Below are 27,307 nucleotides of genomic sequence, written 5' to 3' on the forward strand. Positions count from 1 at the left end.
GGCCTGGCCTCGCTTGCTGCCTCTCCCCTCCTCCTATAAAGACCCTTGAAGACAAGCACCAACCCACGGGGAAGGAAGCCCAGAGGCTCTGGTTCCCTTTCAGGTACTGGCGGTGGTGTTAACAGGAGACAGGGCACTCACCTTTCCCAACCACTGGCTTAGAGGGTGTCTGCCGCTGTCCCTCCTATGGAAGCAGCCCATCTCATCCTTGTCTCTCAGAGTGATTGGTGGGTTTGAACTGCTGACCTTATGATTGGCAGCCCAATGCTTAACCCTTTCTCCTCTCCCAGAAGCAGCCATTCCTTGTTGCTTGTCCAGCCCTTCCCTGGCAGTAGAAGGTACCTGTGTCCTAACTGCACAGAACATGATTCACCCAAGTGCCAAACGCAGTCACCATTTCTGCTGTCCCTTCTCTCCCTACTCTCCTGGGCCGGGCAAGGCCCCACACAGGGCAAGATGGGCTTCTCCTTCTGGATGATGCCAGTCTACACCCCGAGTCCCACTTCTGGTTATTGTGAAGTGCCGTCGAGTCGACTCCGACCCATAGTGACCCTGTATAGGGTTTCCAAGGAGCAGCTGCACTGACCTTACAGTTCAAACGACTGCAGTCTGATGCATTAGCCCCCAGCGCCACACCAGGCCTCCACTTCCAGCAATACTCTGCATAAATTTCAGATCCTCTCTTTGTTGAAGAAGCATAAAGTACTCCTACCGGGGGGACACTCTTTCACGTCCTCCTGGGAGGTTAGCGGGAGTTGGTGGCATCCCGGGAAAGGGGAGTGGAGCTTTGGCTTCCTGGGCTCTGGGCCAAAATTGTCAGGGTGAATTGGTGGGGTTGGGACAGAGGGTGGGGGTGTTTGCTGCCGCCCACCCTCATTCCATCCCTCCTACTTTTGGTCCAGAGAGAACCCTCCCTGAGGCTGCATGTCTACCCTCTAGTGTCCTTTGATAAGTAACTTGTACAAAATGAGGTGATAACAAAACATTGGTAAGTGTCTTGACCGTATGTTAATACTTGAAATAGAATCTGACATATAAAAATAACAACCCTAACAGACCAAACTCATTCCAGTTAGCTGACGGTCAGCCGTGTGTAGGTGTGATGCCATGGTGACTGTCGAGGAGCAGGTGTAAGTGGCGTTTCGGTGCACCTTGTTGGGGGGCCTGCAGGATGGGCCTCCCTCAGTGCTCACACCCAGACCTCGCCACCAGTCCCTCAGGCACAGTCCAGATGTCCGAGTTGCTCTCGGCCAGGACTCGGCGCTGAGCAGCTGGTGACATCAGGGCGCCCGTGTGGCACGGCTCCAGTGCTTTGTGCGTCCTCTGGCTCCTCCCTTCCCCGCTGTGGGTGTGTTGTGGCTGCCGAGGCCCCCAGAGCTACGGGCTGCCTGGCCCTGGACCCTAGGGCTTCAGACACCATGCTGCACAGCACAGCCAGTGTGAGGGGGCTTCCAAAAGTTCGTGGGGAAAACCCATTCCATTTCTCCACGAAGGTTTGGGGGCCCCTCTGTCCTTCCTGAGGCCTCGGGGTGGGAGCAGGCAGTCAAGGCTTAGACGGGGTTTTGGCCACACACTGGGTAACAGGTGGAGCTGCCGTGAAGCTTGTCCCTTGTCACTTTACCTGTGGTTACTTGGGTTACATTCTTGTTAGTCAGAGGAAGAAGACAGATACAAATTCTATTAGAAGTCCCGTGGAGAGACAAGTGTCAAACGGATATACGCGGAATACTGTCAGAAGCTTGCTTTCTGGAAGCTTAGATACACACGTGCTTCTTGGAAGAAGGCTGGTGCCCCTCTCAGACCGGGGGCGGGGAGTACAAGACCACTGAGTTGTAGTCTGGGGGAGGGCAGCAGCATGTCATGTCTGTCCCCAGCTCCGAGTTGTCGCAGGGGAAGCGGCAGCTGCCTCTGGGGAGGTGTCCACAGCTGGAGGAGCAGAGGTTCGGCCTGGGGAGCTCAGAGAGGCCCGACTCCTTGCTCTGGCTACTCACCTTCAAGCTTGACAGACAGAAACAGACAATGAGACAACAGCAAAAACCTGTCACATGGACAAGTGGGTTTCTTAGCAGGCCACGTTTTTCAAGCCTGTACCAGGGCGAATGGCGAGCAGCCCTAGTGCCATCTCCCATCAGACTGCCCTTGTTCCTTGTTCTCGGCTGCACACCAAACCAGACCCTGCTGGCTTTGACTGGATCCCAACTCATAATGACTCCCCACCCACCCACCCATAGGGCAGAGTTGAGTTATACCATGATACTGCTAAGGCTGTCATCTTTATGGGAGGAACCCTGGTGGTGCCGTGGTTAAGCACTCTGCTGCTAACCAGAAAGTCAGTGGTTTGGATCCACTAGCTACGCCAAAGGACAAAGGTGAGGCAGTCTGTCTCTGCAAAGTCAGCAGCCTTGGAACCCCTGTGATGTACTTGGACTCGGTCCATACGGTCTGTAAGGAAGAATCAACCGGATGGCAGCAGGTTTGGCTCCCTCCCTCACTGAAAACAAGTTGTTGTTACGGGCCGTGGAGTCGGTTCCGACTCATCGTGACCCTGTACAGGGTTTCCGAGGCTGTAAATCTTTACGGGAGCAGAAAGCCTCATCTTCCGCGGAACAGCTGGTAGTTTCGAACTGCTGTCCCTACGCTACCAGAGCTCCTTGATAGCAACCAAAAATTCAAAGCAGAAAATGACTGAGTCACAAAATGAGGGCATAGAAGCTGGGCTGCCAGTGAGAGGGGAAGCCGGTCATCCCACTGGGAAGACTGGTTCTAGGAGAGCATAGCAAGGGCTTGGTCTCCGAGAGCAGGATGCGATTTATGGTTTCCCTTTCTCACCAAAACGGGAGAAAGTGACCATGCGTTCTCAAGAGGTGCCAGAAAAGGAAGTGGGCGAGAGCACAGTGCCCAGCGCTCCGTCCTACCCTGTCATTCCTCACGGGCGTCCTCTAGCTGCTAGGGCCAAGACTGGGGGTGTGTGACTGTCTTTGTGTGACAAGGAAACATGCATGCAATGTTTGCTGGAGAGGTTCTTGTCATTCCTTTTACTTGTGCTGGAGGAACTGTGCTAACTCTGGTAAGCCCAGCAAATGCTGGCAGAAACCTGCCAGAGGAGGAAAATGCAAATCTGTTCCATGAACACAACAAGAGGAAAGGGGTAAGATGCACCCTGTCAAAGGCGGAAATCTTGTGAGACAGAAAAACATGGCGGTCCCGTTGAGTTCTGGTTCTCACAGTGTTCAGTTCACTGCCTTATCTTCTGCTGGCATTGGCTGCCATCTTTGATTTTGATGAATGACAACTTTATTGGGATACAATCCACATATACCACACAACTACGTAAAGGAAGCGATTCAGTGGTTTGTGACAAGGAGAGTCACTAAGTTGTGCAGCTACCATCGCTGTCAACTTGGAGAATATTTCAAAATTAAGACCCAACCCAGACCCACTGCTACAGAGTCGATTTCGACTCATAGTGAGCCTTCAGGACAGAGCAAAGCTATTGCCGCAGGGTTTCCAAGACAGTGGTGCTTCCTGGGGGCAGCGTCATCTCTCCCTGACCTTTCAGTTAGCAGCCTTACACTGAGCCCACTGGACCACCAGGTACCCTTCAGATACCCCAGGACACCATTTTTTCCTGACTTCTCCCTTCACCCACCCCATCCACTGCTCAGAGAATAGGCACCCTGTCTCCTTACTCAATCTTCAAGGCGGACTTGGACTTGCTCTCAGTCCAGGTGAAGCGCTTCAGCACCGGGGAAACTAGCAGGGTGCTGCTGTCCATGTGGTAATCCTGGCAGAACAGAAGACAGCAGCTATTAACACTTCCTGCTCTGACCCAACCAATCTACCCCATGGCTGCGGAGTCGGTGCCACCGGCGCACACAGCAGAACTGCCCCAGAGGGTCTCCGAGACTGACTCGCTGTGTCTCCCTCTCTCCCCTACTACACACCTATGTACAGTGAGGTTCATATGTAACTCTCTCTGTATATATGTGTGTGTGTGTTTATGTGTATACATATGTATGTATCTCCACTCGTCTGTCAGTTTGCCATACTGTTGTGGCTGGTCTGTTGCCAGGCTAGAAGCTATGCCAATGGTGTATCAAATACCAGCAGGGTCACCCATGATGGGCACATTTCAACAAAGCTTTCAGACTAAGAACAGATTAGGACTAGATGGTCCACTTCTGAGGGATTAACCACTAGAAACCTCATGAATAGCAGCGGAACATTGTCAGTACAGTGCCAGAAAATGAGCCCTTCAGGTTGGAAGGCACTCAAAATATGAAGAGCTGCCTCCTCAAAGTAGAGTCGACTTAATGATCAGGACAGAACAAAACTTTCAGGACCTTATTCATGGGCACAACTCAGAATGAGGAGAAACAATAATCCAAATGTGGAATGTGCAAAATATGAATCTAAGAAAATGAAAAGATGTTAAAAAAAATGAAATGGAATTTATAAAGACAGGTGGTGGCCATCTTGAATCAGACAATCACATGGTTTACTATGCCAAGAATGATGACAAAGTCAAGAAGAATGGTATTGCATTAATCGTCATAAAGAACATATCAAGATCTATCTTGGAGTACCATGGTGTCTGTGATAGGATAATATCCCTACACCTACAAGGAAGACCAGTTAGTGCCACAATTGTTCAAATTTACACACCTATCACTAAAGCCAGCGATGAGAAACTGAAGAATTCTACCAACTTCTTCAGTCTTGATCAAACACGCAATTAAGATACATTGATCGGTACTGGTGATTGGAATGCGAAGGTTAGAAACAAAGAAAGATTAGTAGTTGAAAGATATGGCCTTGGTGATAGAATCGATACTGGAGATCACATGGTAGTATTTTGCAAGACCCATGCCGCCTTCATTGTGAAGACCTTTCTGAAGACCAGCCACTGCCAACACCTATTGCCCTCTAGCTACCCTCGTCTGGAGTTTATGCTTCCGTGACTTCCGGAAAAGGGCTCTGCAAGGAGCTGGGAGTAAGTTAGCTTCATTACTCACATCAAGGAGGGAGGTGCCATTTGGTGAGAGTTCTTCAAAAGTTTTGATTCTTTCCAGGCTCATGAATTTGAAAGCATTTACGTATCTAAGAAGAAGTAGAAAGAAGAATGAAGACCAGGAAATACATCAGTTTTGATGCGTGAGGAGACCACAGACACTGTCCTGGTGAATCACCTAACTCCTCTAGGACTGAAATACTCTGCTGGTGTCCCTCTAGGGACCCTGACAGTGATGCCGGTTTCCATCATGGGTGCCAAGCCCAGCGAGACCCTTGGGACAGTCATGCTTACGTCTCTGTGCTCTTGCGGAATCCGAAAAGCAGGTCTAGTTGAGACCAGAAGCATCATCTGGTCTAAACATCGTCTGTTACAAAGAAGAGAAATGATGCCCGGAGAAGTGATGTGACTTTCATCCTTTGTGCTGCCTACGAGGCTGTGAGTGGCGCTGAACAACCTCTCCATCGGATTTCGTGGCATAATGGAGTTCTAGGGCCTGTCTTGTTTATTGTGTTCTGTGGTTACAGGTTGGGAAGAATGGGTAGCATTTGTGGAATTTCCCTGCAACCTTCCACTGATGATGCATCAGGAAGGACATCTGCCCCGTCCACTGCATGGCCAATAGTTGAGGTTTGTTCTCTGTTGGGTGAAGTTGGGTACCACCTTCTGCAAGGGCCAGTTTCTCAGACAAGTACCCTACTGGGCTCAAAGCTGAGCACCATACTGGAAGGACCCAAATATATTTGATTCCTCCAGCCCTCATCAGAACCGGCCCAGTCAGACTCTGCTAATTTATTTAATCCAACAAACACATCTCTGTTGGAAGAAGTACAGTCAAATGCTCCTTAGTAAGGAAACTTCGTCTCTCGTACTTCGGACATGTTATCAGGAGGGATCAGTACCTGGGGAAGGACATCATGCTCGGTAAAGTGGAAGGTCATAAAAAAAGAGAAAGACCCCCCAACGAGATGGATTGCCACAATGGCAGCAGCGATGGGCTTAAGCGTGGCAACAGTGTGAGGAGAGTGCAAGACCGGGCAGGGTTTCCTTCTGTTGTGATATTGTTAGGTGAGTTGGTACCTAACAATATCAACACCAAGTTTCCTCACCTTTAAAATATGGTGATTCATCTGTTAGTATTGACAGACATCTACACAGGCTTTGAAGAAATCTAGTGGCTAGCCCAGACACGTGGTCATGGATTACAGCTCAGTATGAGCAGTGGACTGGCTTGTAATCCGTTACCACCAGCCAGATTTCTTAGTTGTTTTCATAGATGTGCCCCGATAATTTTCAGAGCACTACATCTCTTCCCCGGCCACTTGCCTAGTTGAAGTGAACAAAGAACAAAGGCCTAGGGTTGTGTCTGCTGAAGGTCAATCTTACAAGACAGTATGAAGAGGCTCCTGACTGCAGAGGGTAGACGGAGGCAGTGTGAGAGCATCTGGGTAAGAAACTAGTCTGCCGTTTTCTAGTCACACAAAATTGAAAAGCCAGGCAGTTCAAACCCACCAGCCACTCTGGGAAACCCTATACAGGGTTGCTGTGAGTCAGAAGGCACTTATCAAAAACGCTCCTTGGAACACGTTTGTATATAACGTATTGTCTCCATTGGATTGCTTTAAGCAATAAAGGAATTAATGTCTGCAGAGAGCCAGCACCGTGTCCAAACCATGGCACGTGCAGGTGTGGATTTAACCCATGCATGACCACTATTATTTAGGGTAGGAGGTACTCGATATGTGGGGGCACTCGGTGTTTAGCCCCATGCTCCTCTGGTTACTGGCAGGAATGTGAGACATGCTAGTTTGTTCAATAAGGGCGGGTAAGTGGGGAAGCCAGTGTTTTGAGTTTGATGGGTTAGTTTTATCAATGAGGCATTAGAAAATTGAGGTCACAGAAAATAAAAGGGGAAGGAATGTTCTAGAGTGAAATAGATTAAGGAAACATGTTAATCTTTATTGGATGCGGTTTTAAAAATAAAACAAAACTAAAGATTTTTGGAAAATTATGGTAGATTGAATTGTAGATTGTTGTGTTGTGAAGTGCCATTGAGTCAGTTCTGACTCATAGCGACCCTGAAGAGGGTTTCTAAGGAGCAGCTGGTGGGTTTGAACTGCCAACCTTGTACCCTGCAGTGCCACACCAGGACACTCATGAATAGTAGTAAGATGAAGGAGTTATTATTGATGTGTTTGGCATGATCGTTTTTGGGTGGGAACACTCTGTAGGGTAAACACTGGACTTTGAATCACAAGGTTGGTGGTTTGAGACCACCAGCTGCTCTGTAGGCAAAAGATGAGGCGTTCTGCTCCCGCTAAGATCTACAGCCTCAGAAATCCTATACGGGGTCACTATGAGCTGGAACCGACTCCACAGCACACAACAACAACAAAGAAGGCCCTTCTTTAAAGTTTTCTTCCAAAGTAGGAAGAAAGTGTCTTGCTTGACACTTGAGTCCCTCTTCCAAAGGGTTCAGTGAAAAGAAAAAATATACATGCACATACATATGGGAGGCTTCAAAAAGCGCATAAAGATAAAATATGGCAAAAGATAAGTGACAGTTCAGTTGCTGAGGTGACCATCTGAATCCTCGTCATAAACTATCCCTTTCTATATGTTTGAGAACTTTCAACATATGATTGAGAACAGCAAAGAGAATTCTCACCTGACATCGTCGGAGCTTCCAGAGTGGAATTTGGGATCGGAACCATCTTCCTGGAAGAAGTGGTCCGCGAAGCCAGGTGTTGAGTACGTAAACCCACTACTTGCTCTCAGGATGGAGTTGAGGGGGATGTAGTCCTTCCCACCCTAAAACACCAGAGAGAGGGCTCTCATGCATGGAATTTCCCATGAAACCATTTCTGTGGAGCATCCTAACATCTTTGCACCATCCTCACAACCTTGGTTGCGATTTAGGATGCGCTCAAAGACAAGCACTGGACTGCAAGGTCGGTTTGAACCGCAAGGTCGGTGGTTCAAATTCACCAGTCGCTCCTCAGAGACCCTATACAGGTTCAGAATGAACTAGATGGCATTTTAACAACAACAACAAAAGATAGAAATGCTGCTTTTTCTCTTATTTTTTCAGACAGCTGATCTCAGCTATTCTGTGAATGGTAAAAACAAAACAAAAAACGAACCAACCACCACCCTGACTTAAAAAGGGCGTTTGGTCTCCACACGCTCCAGACAAACTTCACGTCACCTGTTGCACGTTTGCTTGAAGCAGGTCCCCAAGCTTCTCCACAAGTTCGGCAAATCTTGGCCTTTCTTTGGGGTTTTTGTGCCAGCAGTCCAACATAATCTGATAGCTGTTGAGGTCAAGCACAAGAGGGTGAGCTGGAGATCCGGAACATTCCACAGGCGGCCCCACCTCGTGTCTGGGTGTGCTCCTACTAATAACAGTTAATAGAGTCATGTGCCACACCAGCACATAGAAGGTCCTGCTGAGAGTGCAAACCATTCATCTACACAGGCAGCGGAACAAATCCGTCCTCCAGAGTCTGTCAGCACCCCAGGCTTTGGGAGTGCCTTCAGTCTCTGCAAGGAGTCCTGGTGGCACGGTGGGTTAAGCATCAGGCTGCTCACAAGGTCAGTGGTTCGAACCCACCCACTGCTCCATGAGAGAACAATGAGGCTGTCTGCTCCCGTAAAAGATTGAGAGTCTGGGAAACCCTGTGGGGCACTTCTACTCTGTCTGATGGAGTCTCTAGGAGTTGAAATCGACTTGACAAGGAGGCACTGGCGTTCTTCAGACAACCTTCCATTCATCCTGTGCATAAAAAATGGGCTTACACCTAACAGTTGTAAGGATGGCACAGGACCAGGCAGTGTTTCAACACCTCCTCTGAGTTTATAGACCTTCAGGTCTGGACGTGCACCCCACCCAGGTGGCACCTGGACCTGGACCCGAGAGAAGGACGAGTCCTCAGTTCTGGGGGAGAAGCTGATTTGCAACGTTCTTAAAACTCAGAAGGAGCTTTGTGACGTGCCTCCTCAGCAGGCAAGAGTTCAAACCTTCAGACCTGGGAAGACGATGGAGCAAACCTGGTTTGTTTCAGCCTTGGGACGGAAGGTCTAGGGAAGGTTCAGAGGGTGGGGAGGGGCACTGGCCTGAAGTTGGCCTAAAGCATGCAGTGCTCTTGGGAACTAGGGTGATGGCTTCAAGAAGGGCTGTTGGGTGGACAGCAGAGGTGTCTCCTTACTTGATAAATCTGTTTCCTTACTGATGTAAGCTGAGTGACATGGAGTCGCTGGTCTCTCACCCAGATCCTGTTTGATCACATAGGCGTCTTTCAAAAAGGGACTAAGAAATGAATATCCTGATTTCTGTGGGGTTTTTTCCTCCCCTTCTCCTTTGGTGTTTGTTGAGATGAAATGCATTAATTTTTAAGCAAAAGGAGTGGAAACTAGATGTCAGAACTCAAGAATCAACAACTTCAGAAAACATCAAGTAGTTCTAAGTATAGCCTCATATGCATGTGAAAGTTGGACTATGAATAAGGAAGACCATAGAAGAATCGATACATTTGTTATGGTGTTGGAGGAGAGTATTAAAGGTACCGTGGACTGCCAAAAGAACACACAGATCTGTGTTGGAAGCAGTGCAGCCAGAATAGCGAGACTTTGCCTCTCATACTTTGGATATATGATCAGGAGTGACCAATCCCTGGAGGACACCGTGCTTAGTAAAGTGGAAGATCAGTGAAAAAGAGGAAGATTCCCAACGATACGGCTTAGCACAGTGGCAGTAGCAATGGGCTCAAGCAGAGGAGCAACTGTGAGGATGGCGTAGAACCCGTGGTGTTTCATTCTGTTGTACACAGGGTCACTATGATTGGAGCTGACTTGAGGGCACCTTACAACAAGAAGTTGTAGGTGGTCCCTGTTGCTAGTTCTAACATTAGGAGCTGGCGAGAGCCCCACACACAGGGGGGACCCCCAAAAGCCGCCTGCTCAGTGGCGAGAGGACAATGCTGGTTGGGATCGTCCCGGGCGGGGTTCTGCCTGATGAAATGCTTTCTACTCTCGCAGCCTCTTTGGTTGCTAGGCTCCGCTGTGGGCCAGGCCTGTCTTGCTTCGGCTACTTTTTGTAGGCTACCTCTCTATACTAGGAGCCCTGGTGGTGTTGTGGGTTAGTGTCAGGCTGCTAAAAGGCCAGCAGTTCGAATCTACCAGTCACTCCATAGGAGAAAGAGGAGGCTTTCTGCTCCCGTAAAAATTTACAGCCTCAGAAACCCTATAGGGGGCGCTGTGAGTCCGGACCAACTCCACAGCACACCACCAGCACCACCTCTCTCTGTTTAATGCTTATATTCCAGCAGCCTCCAAGAATCTGTTTATTGCTAGGGATTTGGGGGAACAGACATGAAGGTTTGCTGCAGTGACCTGCCCCCAATTCGACCTCACACACACACAACACAACACTGCCAGGTCCTGCGCCATGCTGACGATCGTTTGCAGACTGCACCGTTGTGAGCCATGAAGTTTTCAGAACTGAGTTTTTAAAGCAGATCCCCAAGGCTTTCTTCAGTTCAGCATCAAAGCAACACACAGGCAAACCTCCGTGGACAGCTGGGTGGGGGCTAGGTACCAGGTGCCTGGGTTGGGAAGCAAACCCTAGTCTCCACGTGAAGCCACCTGACTCTGCTCACTGCCTGCTGAGTCCCTGTGGGAGGAAGGCCTGGGGGAGGGATTCTGCTCCTGGAAAGGCGACAGCCAAAGTAACCCGATGGGCCATTCTGCCTGGTCACCTGGGATTGCTCTGAGTTGAAAAGCAACTCAAGGCTCCCAACAACCACACCCATAACACTCAGAGGCTTCCTGTCGTATTCGTATTCACACCCTGCTTCTCGAGGTTGCTGGGGACTTCAGTTGAGACGATATGGGGGAGCTGCATGGAAGGCACTCGGGTGCACTGTAATCTCTGAACATCTGGTGTCTGCTGCGGTCACCATGCAACAGGGACTCTACAGCCCAAATGGTGTCCTGGGGAGGGACCTGGCTCTGTTCCTGGCTCCAAGAAAGGGCCTTGCCCCACGTTCCCTGAATGCTCCTGAGAGGGACACCCGGCAAGTCTGAGTAGAACTTGCCTCTCCAGCGTCTCATCCTGGGTCCAACCTAGCCCGGCCTGGGAAGACACTGGGCCATGGCCACGCCCACTTCCTCCCTTCTGACTCCTCCCCGAAGGCCATCCCAGAGCTGATAGGACCCCGCTGGGTCAGGGAGGGGATAGGAGGGAAGGGTGGCCAGTTCAGGGAAGGTGGTGCTGTGTGAATCCTAGTCAGCAGCTCAGCAAACCCGCCAGAATCATCACATTCCTGCCGGGCCTTCAGGGGCAGCCCATCCCCGAGGGCCTCGGGACACACACCCAGGAGAGGGTCACCGACTGGGATTTGATTCCGACTTGATTTGATTCCGACTCTTATCGACCCCACACGGTGAGAGCGCAAAACTGCCCCGGAGGGCTTCCTGGACCGCTGTCTTCTGCGCAGCTCTTGATGGGCTCACACTGCCGGCCTTTTGTTTGGCAGCTGAGCGCTTAACCACTGTGCCACCAGGGCCCCCTACTCTAATAGTAACTCGCCCCCGTTGGAAGAGAGCTTTCGGGGCACAGATGTTCTCGGTGACTTTGGAGAACTCTTGTCACTGGTGTTTGGAGGCTCGTACATGCATCCTTGTCACTCTGAAAGAGGAATCTCTCCCATCTGCCCCAGGGCAGGCCTGTTACTGTCAAGTGGACTCTGACTACGAGTGTCCCTGTGGGGCACAGTAAAACTGCCCTATAGGTTTCTTTACAGAAGCAGACAGCCTCATCATTCAACCTTGGAGAAGCTCATGAGTTCGAACCACTAACTTTGTGGTTTGCAGACCCACCGCTCTAAAGGAATTGTGTTTTCCTTGTGGCCTCTGTGGAAGATGGTGGTGGCCCCTTGCGTGTCCAGGCCATGCCCCTGGCCATCCAGGATCAGCAGTGGCCCCCAGCCCTTCATCTGGCTGCTACTTCACCCATTTGGCTCTGCTTTCCAGGGCCAACCCTGGGTCTTGGGTTCTGTCCCCCTGTGATCTGCTTGTTTAGTCTGGATCCCTAACCCGCATCAGAAGCTCTGCCTTCCACAGTCATGCTGGGTGGAGCGCTCTGTGCCTACCCACTTTCTCCCAGCCTCTCTTGGGGGCCACAGGCGCTAAGCAAGTGCAGCCCTGAAGACCAGGAGATCACTGTCAGAATGGGTTCTACATAGTAGCGGCCCTGTGGGAAGTGTCCCAGTGGGAGAGCACTGTGAGGAGGAGATGAAGGGACCAGGGGTCCTCACTCACATTTCTGGAGTTGCATATTCAGGTGCCCGCATCCTCATCCCTTCCTTCAGGCGGCTGCAGAAATCCTCGTCCATCTGCACCCCCGGGTACGGAGACCCACCTGTGAGAGACACGTGTTGTCCTCAGGACACAAAAAAGACCACAAGGGGGCAACTGGTGTCAACAATGCCTGGTGCCTGGAGTGGAGCCCAGTGGACAGAGAGACGCACATGGCTGTTTGCTGGGTGTCTGATGCCTCAGGCTACGGTGTCATCTGGGGGTGTCACTTCTCTCCCCCTACAAATCGACTCTGAAGAAGTCCCACCACGAGAAACTCATTTCTCGGGTTAATAGACTTCTTCATGAGCCAGCACACATGGCAGACACTGCATGCAACATTCACATCTTGGTGCGAATATTGTGAGAGGAGCCACTTCTGGTCAACTTCTTGCAGAACTGGGGGGCTTGGAAATATGATGTATCTGAAGGGGGAGGGGGCCCTTGGTGTGGGTCGGTGCCCGAGGGGATTGGACTTGGCCTTGGGCCGCTTCACTGTCCTGGAACCCTGCAATCTCTCCTTTCAGGGGCTGTTGGAAGTGGAGAAGTGCTCTAGCCCACAGGCCCGTCTCTGTCTGCATTTGTTTGTCTGTGATTTGCAGTGACCACGGCTGGTAGGAAGCAGCTGTGAGGCGAGCGGTGCCGGCACTGTGTCACCGCCAAGCTGCTTTCAAAGACTGGAAGCTACAGGTGCCTGTCATCGAAAGCAGAGGACTGAGCTCCACACGGTACAGGAAGCCAGAGATGTTACTGGGTGACTTTAACTGGTGGCCAAAGGCCAATTTCTGGCCAAGCCCAGCGGGCTCTTGTCTGGCAGGCGAGTTTGGGAGGCCTGTGAGCAGTGGTGGGCGTCGGCAGACAGATGTGGGCGCTGCACATCTGTGCACTTGGGGCCTGCATGTGTTGTGGCCCAGCTTTCAGTTTTGGAAAACACAGTGGCTGCCAAGCTGCTTTCTAAGGCTGAAGCTGTCGGCAGGTGCCTGTCATGGAACGGGACTCTGTCATGTCCGGAGAGCCCAGCACTGGGCATGCACAGGCCACTGGGCCTCTGCTTTGGGCTCTCTCTGTCCATCTCCAGGCTGCCCACTTACCCAAAGAGAAAATCTCCCACAGCAATACGCCGTAAGACCACACGTCGCTCTTGGTGCTGTAGATTTTGTCGAAGATGGACTCCGGGGCCATCCATCTCAGAGGCAGCCGAGTCTAGGAGAGGACAGGTAGCTTGAGCAGAAGGCCACAGAGACAAAGCACGGGCAACCTGGCCTCACACCGTCATCCCCCAGAGAAAACGAGTCATGTGCAACATTATGCTACAAGGGGGAGCCGTGGGGGGCTTGACAAGGTTCATGAAAAATGGAATGGAATGGTAATGGATTTTTTCCACCAAGTTTTTGAAGCCCCCTCATCGGTGTTCTACCAATTCCTAAGAAGGTGATGGTCTCAGTACCTCTTAACTCTCTGAGCCTGTCAGAAACCCTTCTCCCAACAAAAGCGTGTACTCCACAAACTCCCACTGCCTTGGAGTCGATTCTGACTCATAGCGACCCTATAAGTCTTCACGGAAGCAGACAGTCATCAATGCTTAACCCACTATGCCACTGCTGGTAAGTGCCATCGGGTCAGTTCTGACTGGTGGTGGTTGTGGTGTTACACCATGGAGTCGGTTCTGACCCATGGTGACCCTGCATAGGGTTTCCGAGGCTGTAAATCTTCACGGGAGCAGAAAGCCTCATCTTTCTCCTGTGGAGCAGCTGGTAGTTTCAAACTGCTGACCCTGAGGTTAGCAGCTCGACTCATAACCGCTATGCTACCAGAGGGTTACCGAGGAGCAGCGGGTGAGCTTGAACCACCAACCTTTCTGTTCAAACTGACTCTACAGTCCAGCACAGTAACCCTCAGCACCACACCAGGACTCCACTGCGCCACTAGGACACTTCAAAAACCCAAACCAAACTTGCTGATGCCAGGTTGAGACCAACTCCCAGAGACGCTATAGGACGGCGTAGAGCTGCCCCATAGGGCTTTCAAGAATGTTATCTTTCCAGAAACACACTACCCCATCTTTCTCCCACAGAGCGGCTGACGGATTCAAACCACCAATCTTGTCATTAGCAGACCCAACGCTTAACCCACTGCATGACCAGGGCTTCTCTCCAGAGTCACTTGTTAAATGCTGTGGAGTTGGTCCCGACTCATTGTGACCCTGTATAGGGTTTCCAAGGAGCAGCTGGTGGATTTGAACCGCCAATCTTGCGGTTAGCAGTCCAGTGCTGATCCTACAGCACAACCAAGCACTCCACAGAGCCACTTAGGGCCTGGAAAAGAGTGATGTGCACCAGAAACCATCCGAAGAATCCGTGATTCCCGTGAGAATTTAAGGAGGAATCCTGAAGGGCGTGCTGACACGCAGACAGAGGCATGTCAGGGTCAGTGAGTGGGCCGGTGACAAAGGCACTGGGAAGAAGAGAGGGACAGTGAGCAAGAGGCCAAATTTAGGAGAACGGATGGTTGCTTTTCAAGTGTCCAGGCAAATCTCCCTTTATATTCAGACAGGAGACACCCCAGGGAGAAAGGTCTTGCCACGTTTGGTGGGTGTGAAGGAGAAAGGTGGAGCCATGTTGAGATTTTGGGAGAACTACAGGTGGGAGGCTGGGAGAGAAAGGGCCATGCTGAGGACTCCCAAGTAGGACTGCTTTTGTTGGCGCTGTTTTCCAAGTATGGTCCTGAGACGAGCCGTCTCAGCCTCACCTGGAAACTTAGAAATGTACCTTCACAGGCCCTATGCAAGACAGATGGGCAGAAGCTCAGGTGATTCTGAGGCACCACACGCTCAGGTAGGAGAATCACCCCTGCAAAGTCATCTTCAGGGCCTGGACATAAGCTGACAGCCTCCGGGTACAGGCCAGATAGGAGAGGACACAAGAGGTCACCCTCAAAAGTGAAAAATAACACTGTGTCCAAAAACAAGCGAGGCAGACGCCAGTGTGAGCCGGCAGGGACAGGCGAGGCCTGGAAGGCAGCTGTGGGAGGCAGGCCGCTTCCTCCCCCACCCCTTCCTGAGACACAGCCACCTGCTGAATCAATCATCTGGGTGGATTCGAGGGAAGGGTCCAGTCTGTTCCCTCCGGATGTTGAGGGGACTCCCCCCAGGAGCCAACGGGAGGTAAAAGGTATGACCTCCCGCACCCACAGAACGCTTCTCAGAGGGGCAGCGCAGTGCAAGGACCGGCCCCCCAGGAAACAATGGCCTTTCTGTACCCTTCTGTACTCGAGGGGTCTCTGGTAGGCAGCCCGGGTGGACAGCTTGTCTTCACAGAGAGTACACGAGGTTCCTCAGGGCCCACTGCTGAAGAAGTGTCAGTATTTACCAAGGTTTAAAGACGAGAGCCTACTGTTGAGTCAGGTAGGCATCAGACTTACATCGCCTTTCCTCACATAATCAGGGTCCTTATAAATGTCTCGGGCGAGGCCAAAGTCGCAGATCTTCACCACGTGGTTTTCAGATAAAAGAATGTTGCGCGCTGCCAGGTCCCGATGGATGCACTGCAATGGAACAGGTGCGTCATCAGTGAGGTCCCTAATTATACCATCTAGTTTCCTCTGCTTCCTCAAGGCCACTCCTCAACTCCAGGGCTCATTCACATGGTGTGAAGGAAGCTACTGTATGTGAACATGGGGTCACCAGAGTGTGAGGCGCTTCATTACAAACAGACGGCTCTTGAGGCCTCAAAGTCCAGAGATGCCCTAGATCTGGGTGATGCTACTGTTCTGAGGTCCAGTCTCCTGACCCACCAACCCGCCAAGCCGAGGTTTCCAGTGAGCACAACTTCCCTGCAGTCTGGACTGCTAAACTGCTGAGGTCTGAACTCTATCCGGCTGCAATTTCACGGGAGGGCTCCAAGTGGATGTAATGCCCCCTAATTCCTCACTTACAACACTGTCATTACCTGACGGTTCACAGTTATGATAATAGTACTTAGAAATCTATCATCCGACTTATTTGCACATTGAGGATGTATGTTTGGCAGTAACGAGTTGACAGCTGAGAGGAATGCTGGCTATGACCATTAAGGTTAGGTGTCCACGATCCTCAGTGGTTTCCCGGTTATGGAATGATGGCATTTGGCAGTTATGTAATGACATCGTATGGCAGTTATGTGATCTGATGTGGCAATCTCCAGTTTTGAGTAATGCCGATAGTGTGTGTAGTCTTTGGAACCTGACCAAACTGATAAGTAAGAAGTGGGTGTCAGAGAAGCTCTCCCATGCACTTCTGTGTTCTGAGAATCCAGCCAGTTTGGAGCATATGTCAGACAATATGGAGAATGGTCCTAAACCATTGTGTGCCCACTGGAACACTAGACTCGTCATTCTGAAAACCTGAGGCCTCTATGGCAATTTGACAGCATACCGGTATGTGCTGTGATGTTTACTCTGTATTGAAAAACCTAGCTATAAGCAAATACTAGTAAGAGTGAATTGAGCCAGCAAAGGTGTGTGTTCGTTCCATGGGAATAACTACATGCCTAAACCGGGCCAAGAAGAGGAACAGTAAAACGCAAGACTGACCTTTCTGGAAGACAAAAACTCCATGCCTCTGGCCACTTGAAAACTATAGGAAATTAGATCTTCCATGGTGATGGGCTCCTTGTAGAAATCGTCCGGATCTGGAAACCATTAGAACTGTAACTCTTTCGCAATGGCTCTTGGTATTTCACCAAATCCCAGTTTATTGGAACAGTGTTAGCAAAACATAAAACACACCAACAAGTGGCTCCGGGTTCACTTTCAAGAGCATTCGGGTTTCAACATGAACATCAGAGATTTTTCCAGGCTTCCAGCCCATTTCACTCAAACACAGAGTATGTGTCGGGGGAGTTTGAGGGTGGGGGTGGAAATAATCCATTGAGACAAGAAGGCCCAAGGGAAGGCACTTGTACAGTTCCCTGTCAAAATTAGTAACTCTGTAAATAATCTTAATTCAAATCTTATCTCCTCAGGACATTATCCTGCGAGTCTCCCACGGATGTTTATTAGGGTGATAAATAAAGAAAAAAAATGCCAGAGATGCACAGTATGTTGTAAACATATCTCTGGCTGTAGGACAGGAAGGGACGAATACCTACCCTCCTCTTCCTCCACATCACTCAGACTTTTCTCTTCCTGGAACCCTGAGCTGGCGAAGCTCTCGTGGCTGCTGACACTATCCAGTCGTGGTTTCTTGTCTTGCTCCAGCTCTGGCGCCGAGTTTTCGTTCTTTGACTCGATGTGCAATGCTGCGTCCTAAAACAGACCAAGAAGGGCACAGAGGAGATGCTGATAGGTTTCTTGTGATACAATAGTGAATAATTGTTATCAGGACTGATTGTAAGGGCTGGAAATGTAAAGGTAGATGTTTTATAGCAAGGAGGGGAGTGATTAACTTTTCAGTCTAGGAGCGGAGGGCCCTAGGACCATCAAAGGAGAAGAGCAGAGAGCGGGACCCTACCCAGAGAAGCAATGATGCCAGAGATGGAGGTAGAGACAATGACGTGGGGAGATGGAGCGGCTGGGGACTTTGGACCCGGAGAGAGAGAGGGGCGGTATGCTGACAACCTTTGGTTGGTGGATGATGCATGGAAGGGATTTTAACCATGGCAATGAAACAATATATGACGGGATCAATGTGAAGCTGATGTCCTTCCATGTAAACTATCACATAATTCACAATAAAACATTAAAAAAACAGAAAGAAAAAAAAGGGGGGCCCCAGGATGGCAATGGGGAACCTGCTCCCGCAGGCTGGGGGCAGCCTCAGTTGGGAGAGCACGTGAGCAGCAAGGGTCCACTGGTGGCCCATCACCTTGTTACCGCCAGGGTCATGGGCCTATTAATGGCCGTCTCAACAAAGACTCAGGAGGTGGAAGAAACAATCATGGCGACACGTTGAACTGCGTGAGGCAGTATGTGCAGAACCCACCTTTCACACCGGCCTTCCAATAGTGCATTTGCCCGCAGCGCCACACCAGGACTCCAGTGTGGGACAGTGAAAAATGCGTCGGATGAAAGACTTGAGGGTGTGAGTTACTGGGTTTAAAAGCTCAGGGCCACAGTCTCCGGGGGTTTCTAGGTCAACGGGCATAACATAGTTTATGAAGACAGTAATCTATATCCATATTTGGTGACTGATATCTAGGCTCTAAAAAGCTTGTGAGCTTGAAGATATAGCTATTAGTCTTTCCTGTCTGGAGCAAAGGAGGGTGACAAAATCCAAGTCTCAAGGAAACAATTCATCCCCAGAACTAATGAATTACACAAACCACAACGTCCTCTAGCCTGAGACGAGAGGAACAACTAGATGGTGCCCGGTGAGCACTGCTGACCACTCTAACTGGGGGCACAATAGAAGGTCCTGGTGGTGGTTGTTACGTGATGTTGACTCAATTCCGATTCATAGTGACCCTCTGCACAACAGAACGAACCACTGTCCAGTCCTGGGCCATCCTCACAAGTGTTGTTACGCTTGAACACACAGCTGCTGCCACCGTGCCAATCTATCTTTTCTCTGAGCCTCCCCTTCTCCAGGGACTGGTCCCTCCTGGTAACATGTCTTAAATATGAGAGATCAACTCTGGCCATCCTGGCTTCTAAGGATCACTCTGGCTATACTCCTTCCAACACAGATCTATTTGTTCTTCTGGCAGTCCATGGTACCTTTAATATTCGTCTCCAACACCACAACTCAACTCCAATCATTTCTCCATTTATCATGGTGTTATTTATTGGTTCAGTGGTGAGGATTTGTCTTTACATAGAGATAGGATCCATACTGAAGGCTGTGGTTTTTGATCTTCACCAGTAAGAATTTTAAGTCCTCTTAGCTTCCAGCAAGCAAGTTTGGTATCATCTGCATATTGCAGGTTGCTAATGAGTTGTCCTGCAACCCTGATGCCACATACTTCCTCATACAACCCAGCTTCTCAGATTATTTGTTCAGCATACAGATTGAATAAGTATGATGAAAGATGATAACCCTGTCGCACACCTTTCCTGATTTAAAACCATTCAGTGTTCCCTTGTTCTGTTTGAACGACTCCCTCTTGGTTCGAACGACAGGTTCCTCGTGGCACAATTAAGCGCTCTGGAATACTCATTCTCCGCAATGTTGCCCATAGTTTGTCATGATCCACACAACTGAAAGCTTTTGTGTAGTCAATAAAGCACAGGTAAACATCTCTCTGGTATTATCTGCTTTCAGTCAAGATCTATCGGATGTCAGCAATGATATCCCTTGTTCCATGTCCTCTTCTGAATCCAGTTGAATTTCTGTCCATTCCTTATCGATGGATGGGTGCAGCAGTTTTTGAATCATCTTCAGCAAAATTTTACTTGCATGTAATGTTAATGATGTTGTTCAATATTTCCACATCCCACTGGGTCACCTGTCTTTGGAGGACACAAATATGAATCTCTTCTAATCATTTGTCCACGTAGCTGTCTTCCAAATTTCTTGGTAAAGATGAGGGAATGCCTCCAGTGCCGTATCAGTTTCAACTGGCATTTCAAATGGCATCTTGCCAATTCCTGGAGCCTTGTTTTACACCAATGCCTTCAGTGCAGCTTGGACTTCTGCCTTCAGTACCATCGGTTCTTGATCATAGGCTACCTCTTGAATGGCTGAATACTGACCATTTCTTTTTGGTACAGTGACTCCATGTATTCCTTCCATCTTCTTTTAGTACCTTTTACATCATTCAACATTTAGACCATAGAATCCTTCAGTATTGCAAGTGGAGGCTTGAAGTTTTTCTTCAACTCTTTTATCTTGAGAAATGCTGAGTCTTCTTCCGTTTTGATTTTCTAACTCCAAATCTTTGCACATTTCATTACAATACTTGACTCTGTCTTCTCGAGCTGCCCTTTGACATTTTCTGTTCAGCTCTTTTACTTCCTCTTTTCTTCCATTCGCTTTAGCATCTCTACACTGGAGAACCAGTTTTGGTCTCCTCTGACATCATTTTAGTCTTTTCTTTCTTTCCTGTCTTTTCATTGGCCTTTTGCTTGCTTCCTGTATAATGTACTTGAGATGGTCTCTAAATTCAGGTAGGATAAATTCAAAGTCACATTTTGGCTCTTGTGGACTTATTTAATCAACTTCAGCCTGAAATTGTCTATTCCCCAATCTGCCTTTCTATTCCCCAAATTATGAGCCTTTGATGGTCTATTCCCCAATCTGCCCCTGGCCTTGTGTTGGCTGATGATATGGAGTTTTCCACCATCTCTTCCCATATTAACAAGAGCAGTCAATTTGATTTCTGTGTATTCCATCTGGTAAGGTCCATGTGTGAAGTCACCTTTTATGTTGTTTTTTTTTAAATGTGCAATGAATAAGTTGTTGATTTTGCAAAATTCTATCATGCAGTCTCCTGAATCATTTCTATCATATTTTCCAACTATGGATACATCTTTTTTGTTTCCAACCTTCACATTCCAATCACCAGTAATTATAAATGCTTATTGATTACATGTTTGATCAATTCCAGACTGAAGTAGTTGGTAGAATTCTTCAATTTCATCCTCACTGGCTTTAGTGGTTGGTGTGTAAATTTGAATAATAGTGGGATGAATTGGTCATCTTCTAGGTGTACTTCAATAGACCCTGATATGTTCTTTTTGACAATGGATGGGATGCTATTGTCTTGACTGAACAACACTTACCAGCACAGAAAACCATAAGATTGTCAGAGTCACGATGACCAATCCCAGTCCATGGCAGCGCTTAAGGCCTAGGGCATCAATCTTCACGTGTTCCATTTCATATTTTTGACAACTTCCAACTTTTCTAGATTCATACTTCATACATTGCATGTACTGATTGTTAATGGATATTTGTAAAGGTTTCTCCTCACTTTGAGTTGTGCCCCATCAATAAATGAAGGTCCTGAGAGCTTTACATTCACGCCATCATGGTCACCTCTACTTTGAGGCAGCTCTTCCGCAGCTGTATTTTGAGTGCCTTCCACCCTGAGGGGCTCAGGTTTCGGCACTCTATCTGACAGTATTCTGGTGTTCTTCATCATGGTTTCATCTTCTGGCCCTATGTCTGACAATGTTTCCGTGCTGTTCATAAGGGCTTAAGTGGCGAAACATTCCAAAGTAGTCTTGCTCTCCTTCTTCCTAGCCTGTCTTCATCTGGTAGACAGCTGAACCCTGTCTACTGTGGGTGACCCTGCATCCAGCTTCCAGCATCGCAGCAACACGCAAGTCACCTCAGCACAACAAACCGACAGACGGGTGATGGAAGCCCCAGGCTACAATGCGATAAAAACGTCGAAGCCTCACACTGGGCTGACCGTGACTGCAAGACCTCCCTAGATCCCCTCTAAGACACCATTGTAAACTGGAACTGAAGCCATCCCCTGGGTCATCTTTCCGCCTGGCGTGTAAAGTAAACAGTGACACCCGTGAGTAACATGCTCCCTAGAACTATGAATGGCAACATTTACACCAAAACAAGGATGAGCAAAAGGAGGACAGCAGTGGAACTGGAGGGACGGAGTTGAGGGAGTAGGGACAAACATCATGGACCAATGTGTGCACGGATTGTTAAATGGGAGACAAGATTGCTAGGCAAACTGTCATACATAACATGACAAGGCGCTCAAGAAAAAGAAAAAGAGAAAATGTACTGGATGGGTGTTAGCAAAATGTTAGCCAAAGGAGCCCCCAGTGTGCTAGGGGGTCACTTTGGAATGACTTTGAGGAGTAAGCCATAGGTTCCCGGTTTCTCGGATTTCCCTGGGGAAAGAGCGAAGGTGAACATTTCTTTTTCTACCTCTCGTGTACAACACATTTCCAGCTTCCTCCTAATGACGGGCGAAAAAGAAAATGCCTTTCAGCCTGAATTGGGCAGTCAGCTCTTGGTTTCTAACCCAGTGACCTTGGGCAAGTCAACTTACTTTTCTGGATTTCATTTTCCTCATCTGATAAAGCTGTATCCTATTATTTTATGACTCAAAGGGAAGGAGTTGTTTCTGTGTATTTATGGAAAACCAGAGAAGTTTCTTATTGCCTTTAATAATTCCTCTAACAAGGACACTACTTCCTACTGCTAAGAGGTTTCATGGAGGGACCATGTGCCTAGTCTCAATTCTGCCAGAAGACAAAACAGAAAACAGGAGGGGTGCTACGGTTCAGAGGTGTTATGCATTGAACTGTGTCCCCCAGAAATATGTGTTGAAAACCTTAACCTCTCTGGCAGTGTAGTGGTTACAAATCGGGCTGCTAATCTCACGGTCAGCAGTTCAAAACTACCAGCTGTTCCACGGGAGAAAGATGAGGCTCTCTGCTCCCGTAAAGATTTACAGCCTCGGAAACCCTGTACAGGGTCGCTATGAGTCGGAACCGACTCCACAGCACATGACAACACCAACAAGGAGTCCTGGTGTGGCACTGTAGGATAAGCACTGGACGGCTAAACACAGGATCAGCAGTACAACGCCCCCAGCCTCTCCTCTTTACAAGCTCCCTAAGAGTTGGCGCTCACTCAGGACACTTAACAACAACAACAGCAAAAATACCTGTTTGGGGCTTTCTGTGTTATGTGAATGAGGCAGGATGAGTGCAGGGTGTCAATCTCCAGAAAGACACAAAAGGGGCAGATTAAGCAAGCCAAGATGGGGAAGAGAAATGGCAAGCCCCGTGGAGGTTTCCAAGGAACCAAAAAACCAAAGCTGAAGTCCTGAGAACCTTCCCACAGAGTGAACAGAGAGGAAAAAAACCCTATGCTGAGAGCAGGTACCCTGAATTCCGACTTGTCCTCTTAAACAGTGAGGCGATGCATTTCTCTTGGATAAAACGTGGGGTATTTGTGTTACAGGAGCAAGGGCAGTGGTTCAAACCCATCAGCCGCTCCTCTGAAATCCTCTACGGGGTTGTTATGGGTTGGAATCGACTTGACAGCTCTGAACAGCAGAGTGGTATTTCTTGGTTCGCCTGCAGGGTGTGGCCGTCTGAGGCTTATCTAGACTCTCCATCCTTCCTTGGCTTTTCCTAGAAATACCACAAAGCACCAGTGATGGCTCGACTAGAGGGCACAGTGGGAGTAAGCAGAGGCCAGAGGGCAGGAGCCGCAGGAAAGGTATCCTGAGGAGGAGGGGAGAGGGTGCTGAGTCTGAGGAAAGAGGTGCAGCAGGTCTCAGAGCAGACGCCCACCGCCACCCCAGAAGATGCCCCTGAGAGGAGAAGGTTTGTCTATCTCCCTGAGGCAGTCGATTTGATATTGCGCCACTTGGGACTGGAATTTTACTTTTCACAAGACCTTCCTGGGCCAGAAGACAGCAGGGGAACAGTTTTGGCAGACATGAGGTAGAAAAGTTCTCAGCTCTATGAACACGTCTCTTTTGGTGCAGTTTGTAACTTCTCATGCCTTTCAGAAGTTACAGCCTGAGGCACAACTCCAAGGCCCTGATCACGACTTGGGTTTCCTTAGCCCCTTCCTGCTCCCACAATGCCTGGTATACTCAGCTCTTTGTCTTATCAGCAACCATCTCTACTAAATTAAAGTGGATTTACTGAACTTTCAGGACTCTGGCAGAACAGACTGCATTTATGACAAATAACATTTACGGATCCTGATGAGTGGATTTTGAAAACAAAACCTCCATTTCGACTTTGCCTTTTGGTTTGATGTTCCCTTCTCCTTCTCTCTGAAATACAAAATGGCTTCTCCACGAAAAACACTGCAGCTCCACCAAACTGCAGAGGGAGGCGAGTCATTAAATATAGCCCGAGAAGGAAGCGCGGTCATCAAAACAAAAAACACAAGGACCCAAACGTTCCATCCTGCCCAGGCCCCTGGGGTGCTTTGCTGGTTTCGTTCTTTCTGAAGTCAGTCCAGGAGTTCAGGGCTGGAGGGGACTGAATGCCCTCAGCCCCAGGGTGTCATTTCCCAGTTTTCCTTACATTTCTTTTTGACCTTACCCAGTGTGGTTCATTAAAGAAACCCCACAACATTGGATGAGAAATCAGTCCAATTAGGTTCTTTTCTTTCCCAGATTTTACTTCTTGGTAAGTGACTGTCCTTAAGCTACTCACTTGACTTCTCTGGGTCCATCTATTAAGTATGAGTGTGAACTAGCTCATCACAAAGATCCCTTTCAGCTTCCAAATGAGAATCCACCCAGCCCACTGCTGTTGAACTTGATTCCAATGTTATCATCGGATAGAGTAGAACTGTCGCCCAGGGTTTCTGAGACTGTAAATCTACAGGAGTAAACAACCTCATCTTTCTCTTGTGGTATCAACTATTAGATGTTATTGTTGTGAAGTGCCATTGAGTTGGTTCCAACCCATAGCGACCCTGTATAGGGTTTCCAAGGAGCAACTGGTAAGCTTGAACCATCAACCTTATAGTTCAAACGACTTTGCAGTCTGGCGCATTAACCCATAGCACCACACCAGGACTCCATTAGAAAGCACGGTTTAATGGTGGTGGTAGTGATGTGCCGTGGAGTCGGTTCTGACTCATAGCGACCCTGTACAGGGTTTCCAAGGCTGTAAATCTTTACGGGAGCAGAAAGCCTCATCTTTCTCCTGCGGAACAGCTGGTAGTTTCAAACTACTGACCTTAAGGTTCGCAGCCCGATTTGTAACCACTATGCTACTGGGGGAATATCCATCATGTTGGTAGTCAGTCTCATCAAGCGCCTTCATTTCTTGGGTAGATCATAGTTTGGGACATGAAAGAAGTTGGCAGCTGGTCATTGGTTCTTATTTGTGAGCCCAAGGCTGTTGTCCATGTGACAGAGATGGCCATTGTTCTTGGATGGTGGGTCCTTTATTCATCATCTCCATCAGTGGGCTCAACTGTAACAACCCTTTAGTGCAGAATAAAAGCTGCTCCTTAGGAGCTCTGGTAGCGTAGTGGTTACAAATCGGGCTGCGAACCGCAAGGTCAGCAGTTCGAAACTACCAGCTGTTCCACGGGAGAAAGATGAGGCTTTCTGCTCTCGTAAAGATGTACAGACTTGGAAACCCTGTACAGGGTCACTATGAGTTGGAACCAACTCCACAGCACATAACAAACCTACCCACCTAGAGTTTTTAAGATTGGAAATCTTTATGGGAGCAGACACTCTGTCTTATCTTTCTCCCAAGAAGTGGCTGGTAGATTTGAACAACCGACCTTGAGGTTAGCAGCTCAACACACAACATACTGCAACACCAGGGCTTTCTATCTGAGATGGTCAATAATGATATTGTGGGTTGGCATTTACTGAGCGCTTAACTGAGAGTATTTCTCCCAACTATCCAGTGAGAAAATTGAAGTTCAGAGAGGTGGAGTGATTTGCTCAAGGACCCCGATTTTGAGCAGCAGAGACACAATTTAAACCCAGGACGTCTGATTCTGGAGTCTGAGAGCTTGACCAGGACACCACGTGGCCTCATCACCAACGTTGCTGAGCACCAGTTAATAATGTTGAGTTGGGGTCTCCTGGACTCTTCTATCTCAGAGAAGAGCACAACCTTGGTGAACTGGCAAGATCTTATCCACACCTTTCTCCACCATCCGGTGATCTGCTTTAATTAAGTCTGGGTTGCCTTCAGGTCTTGGAAACCGTGAGCTCTCTGAGTACACAGATTTATTTCAGTGGAGAAATCAGTGCAGAGGTGTGTATAGAGTGAGATGCATGGTAAGGGTGTGAGGAAGCGAGCTGAAAGGCAGGGGAAGGGCAGACAGACGGCATTTCTAACTCTGGCCCCATTACTGGCTTACTGTTGACCACACAGGTCACTTAGTTGGTTGCTATGGTTTCTCTAATCAATAAATGGAGACAATGATATATGTTAACACATCAAGAACCAAGCAATTAGTGTGTGTGTATGCATGTATATGTGTACATACTCATATGTATGTTGTTGTTGTTGTTGTTAAGTGCCATTATATATATTGCTAATTGTTGTTAGGTGCCGTCCAGTTGATATGGACTCATAGTGACCCTATTCACAACAGGACAAAACACCGCCTGGTCCTGTGCCAACCTCACAACCATCGCTCTGCCACTGTGCCAATCCATCTCGTTGGGGGTCTTCCTCTTTATCACTGACCTTCCACTTTACCAAGCATGCTATCCTTTTCCAGGGACTGGTTCCTCCTGATCGTATGTCCAAAGTCTGAGAGACAAAGTCTGCCCATCCTGACTTCCAAGGAGCACGCTGGCTGTACTTCTTCCAACACAGATTGGTTTGTTCTTCTGGCAGTCCATGGCACTTTTAATATTCTCCTCCAGCATCCAAACTCAAATATATCAATTACATACATGAGTATATATATGTATGTATATATATGTGTGTGTGTGTACAGAAAGAGAGAGCTAGGCAAGGAGAAATAAAATTATTAAGGTGATCTGATAGTGTGGCGCTGTGAGTTAATGCGCCAGACTGCAAAGTGGTATGAACTGCAAGGTCGGCAGTTCAAGCTCACCAGCTGCTTCTTGGAAGCCTTATACAGGGTCGCTATGGGTTGGAACCAACTCGATGGCACTTAACAACAACAACAAACTAGATGACAATTAACATTTGACCACTCTATTGTCACTGAATAAACAGGGATCAAATGATTTTCTGCACTGTCCACAAAAATGTGGCAGATCAGCATGGAAAGAAAAAAATGGATACAGGAAGAAGAAGCCCATATTGAGCTCTAAGTCTATTCAGTCAGGGAAAAACATGGATTTCTCTGGCTTTGTGAGGTCACAGTCTAAACGGAAACTTAATGGTGCCCTTCAAAAAACGAGAAAACTCCAAGCCTTTGATTACTTACCTTGTTTAGGAAGAACAGGTCGCGTTTGCTCTTGAGGTAGTTGGATAGGTTCCCATACTTGCAGTATTCCACAATTACCATCAGAGGCCCTGGAACCAGAAGAGCAGTGCTCAGCCACAAGGAGGCAGTCAGCCGTA

The 27,307-nt window shown here is 48.6% G+C and overlaps 1 protein-coding gene across 1 annotated transcript in view; it reads right to left on the bottom strand.

Annotated features, from left to right (window-relative positions):
* Positions 1-1,796: 1,796 nt before the first annotated feature.
* Positions 1,797-27,307, bottom strand: part of FLT1 (fms-related tyrosine kinase 1) — a 183,446-nt gene continuing 157,935 nt past the window's right edge. The window contains exons 20-30 of the mRNA XM_006832043.1: positions 27,171-27,259; positions 17,494-17,650; positions 16,937-17,034; positions 15,788-15,910; positions 13,459-13,570; positions 12,332-12,431; positions 8,220-8,325; positions 7,680-7,822; positions 5,016-5,100; positions 3,690-3,784; positions 1,797-1,998 (exon numbers count right to left, since the gene is read on the bottom strand). Coding sequence (XP_006832106.1) covers positions 1,797-1,998; positions 3,690-3,784; positions 5,016-5,100; positions 7,680-7,822; positions 8,220-8,325; positions 12,332-12,431; positions 13,459-13,570; positions 15,788-15,910; positions 16,937-17,034; positions 17,494-17,650; positions 27,171-27,259 — 1,310 coding nt within the window. The remainder of the gene's footprint in view (positions 1,999-3,689; positions 3,785-5,015; positions 5,101-7,679; positions 7,823-8,219; positions 8,326-12,331; positions 12,432-13,458; positions 13,571-15,787; positions 15,911-16,936; positions 17,035-17,493; positions 17,651-27,170; positions 27,260-27,307) is intronic.

This window comes from Chrysochloris asiatica, unplaced genomic scaffold (assembly GCF_000296735.1).
Source record: "Chrysochloris asiatica unplaced genomic scaffold, ChrAsi1.0 scaffold00005, whole genome shotgun sequence".
In the NCBI taxonomy this organism is placed as follows: Eukaryota; Metazoa; Chordata; class Mammalia; order Afrosoricida; family Chrysochloridae; genus Chrysochloris; species Chrysochloris asiatica.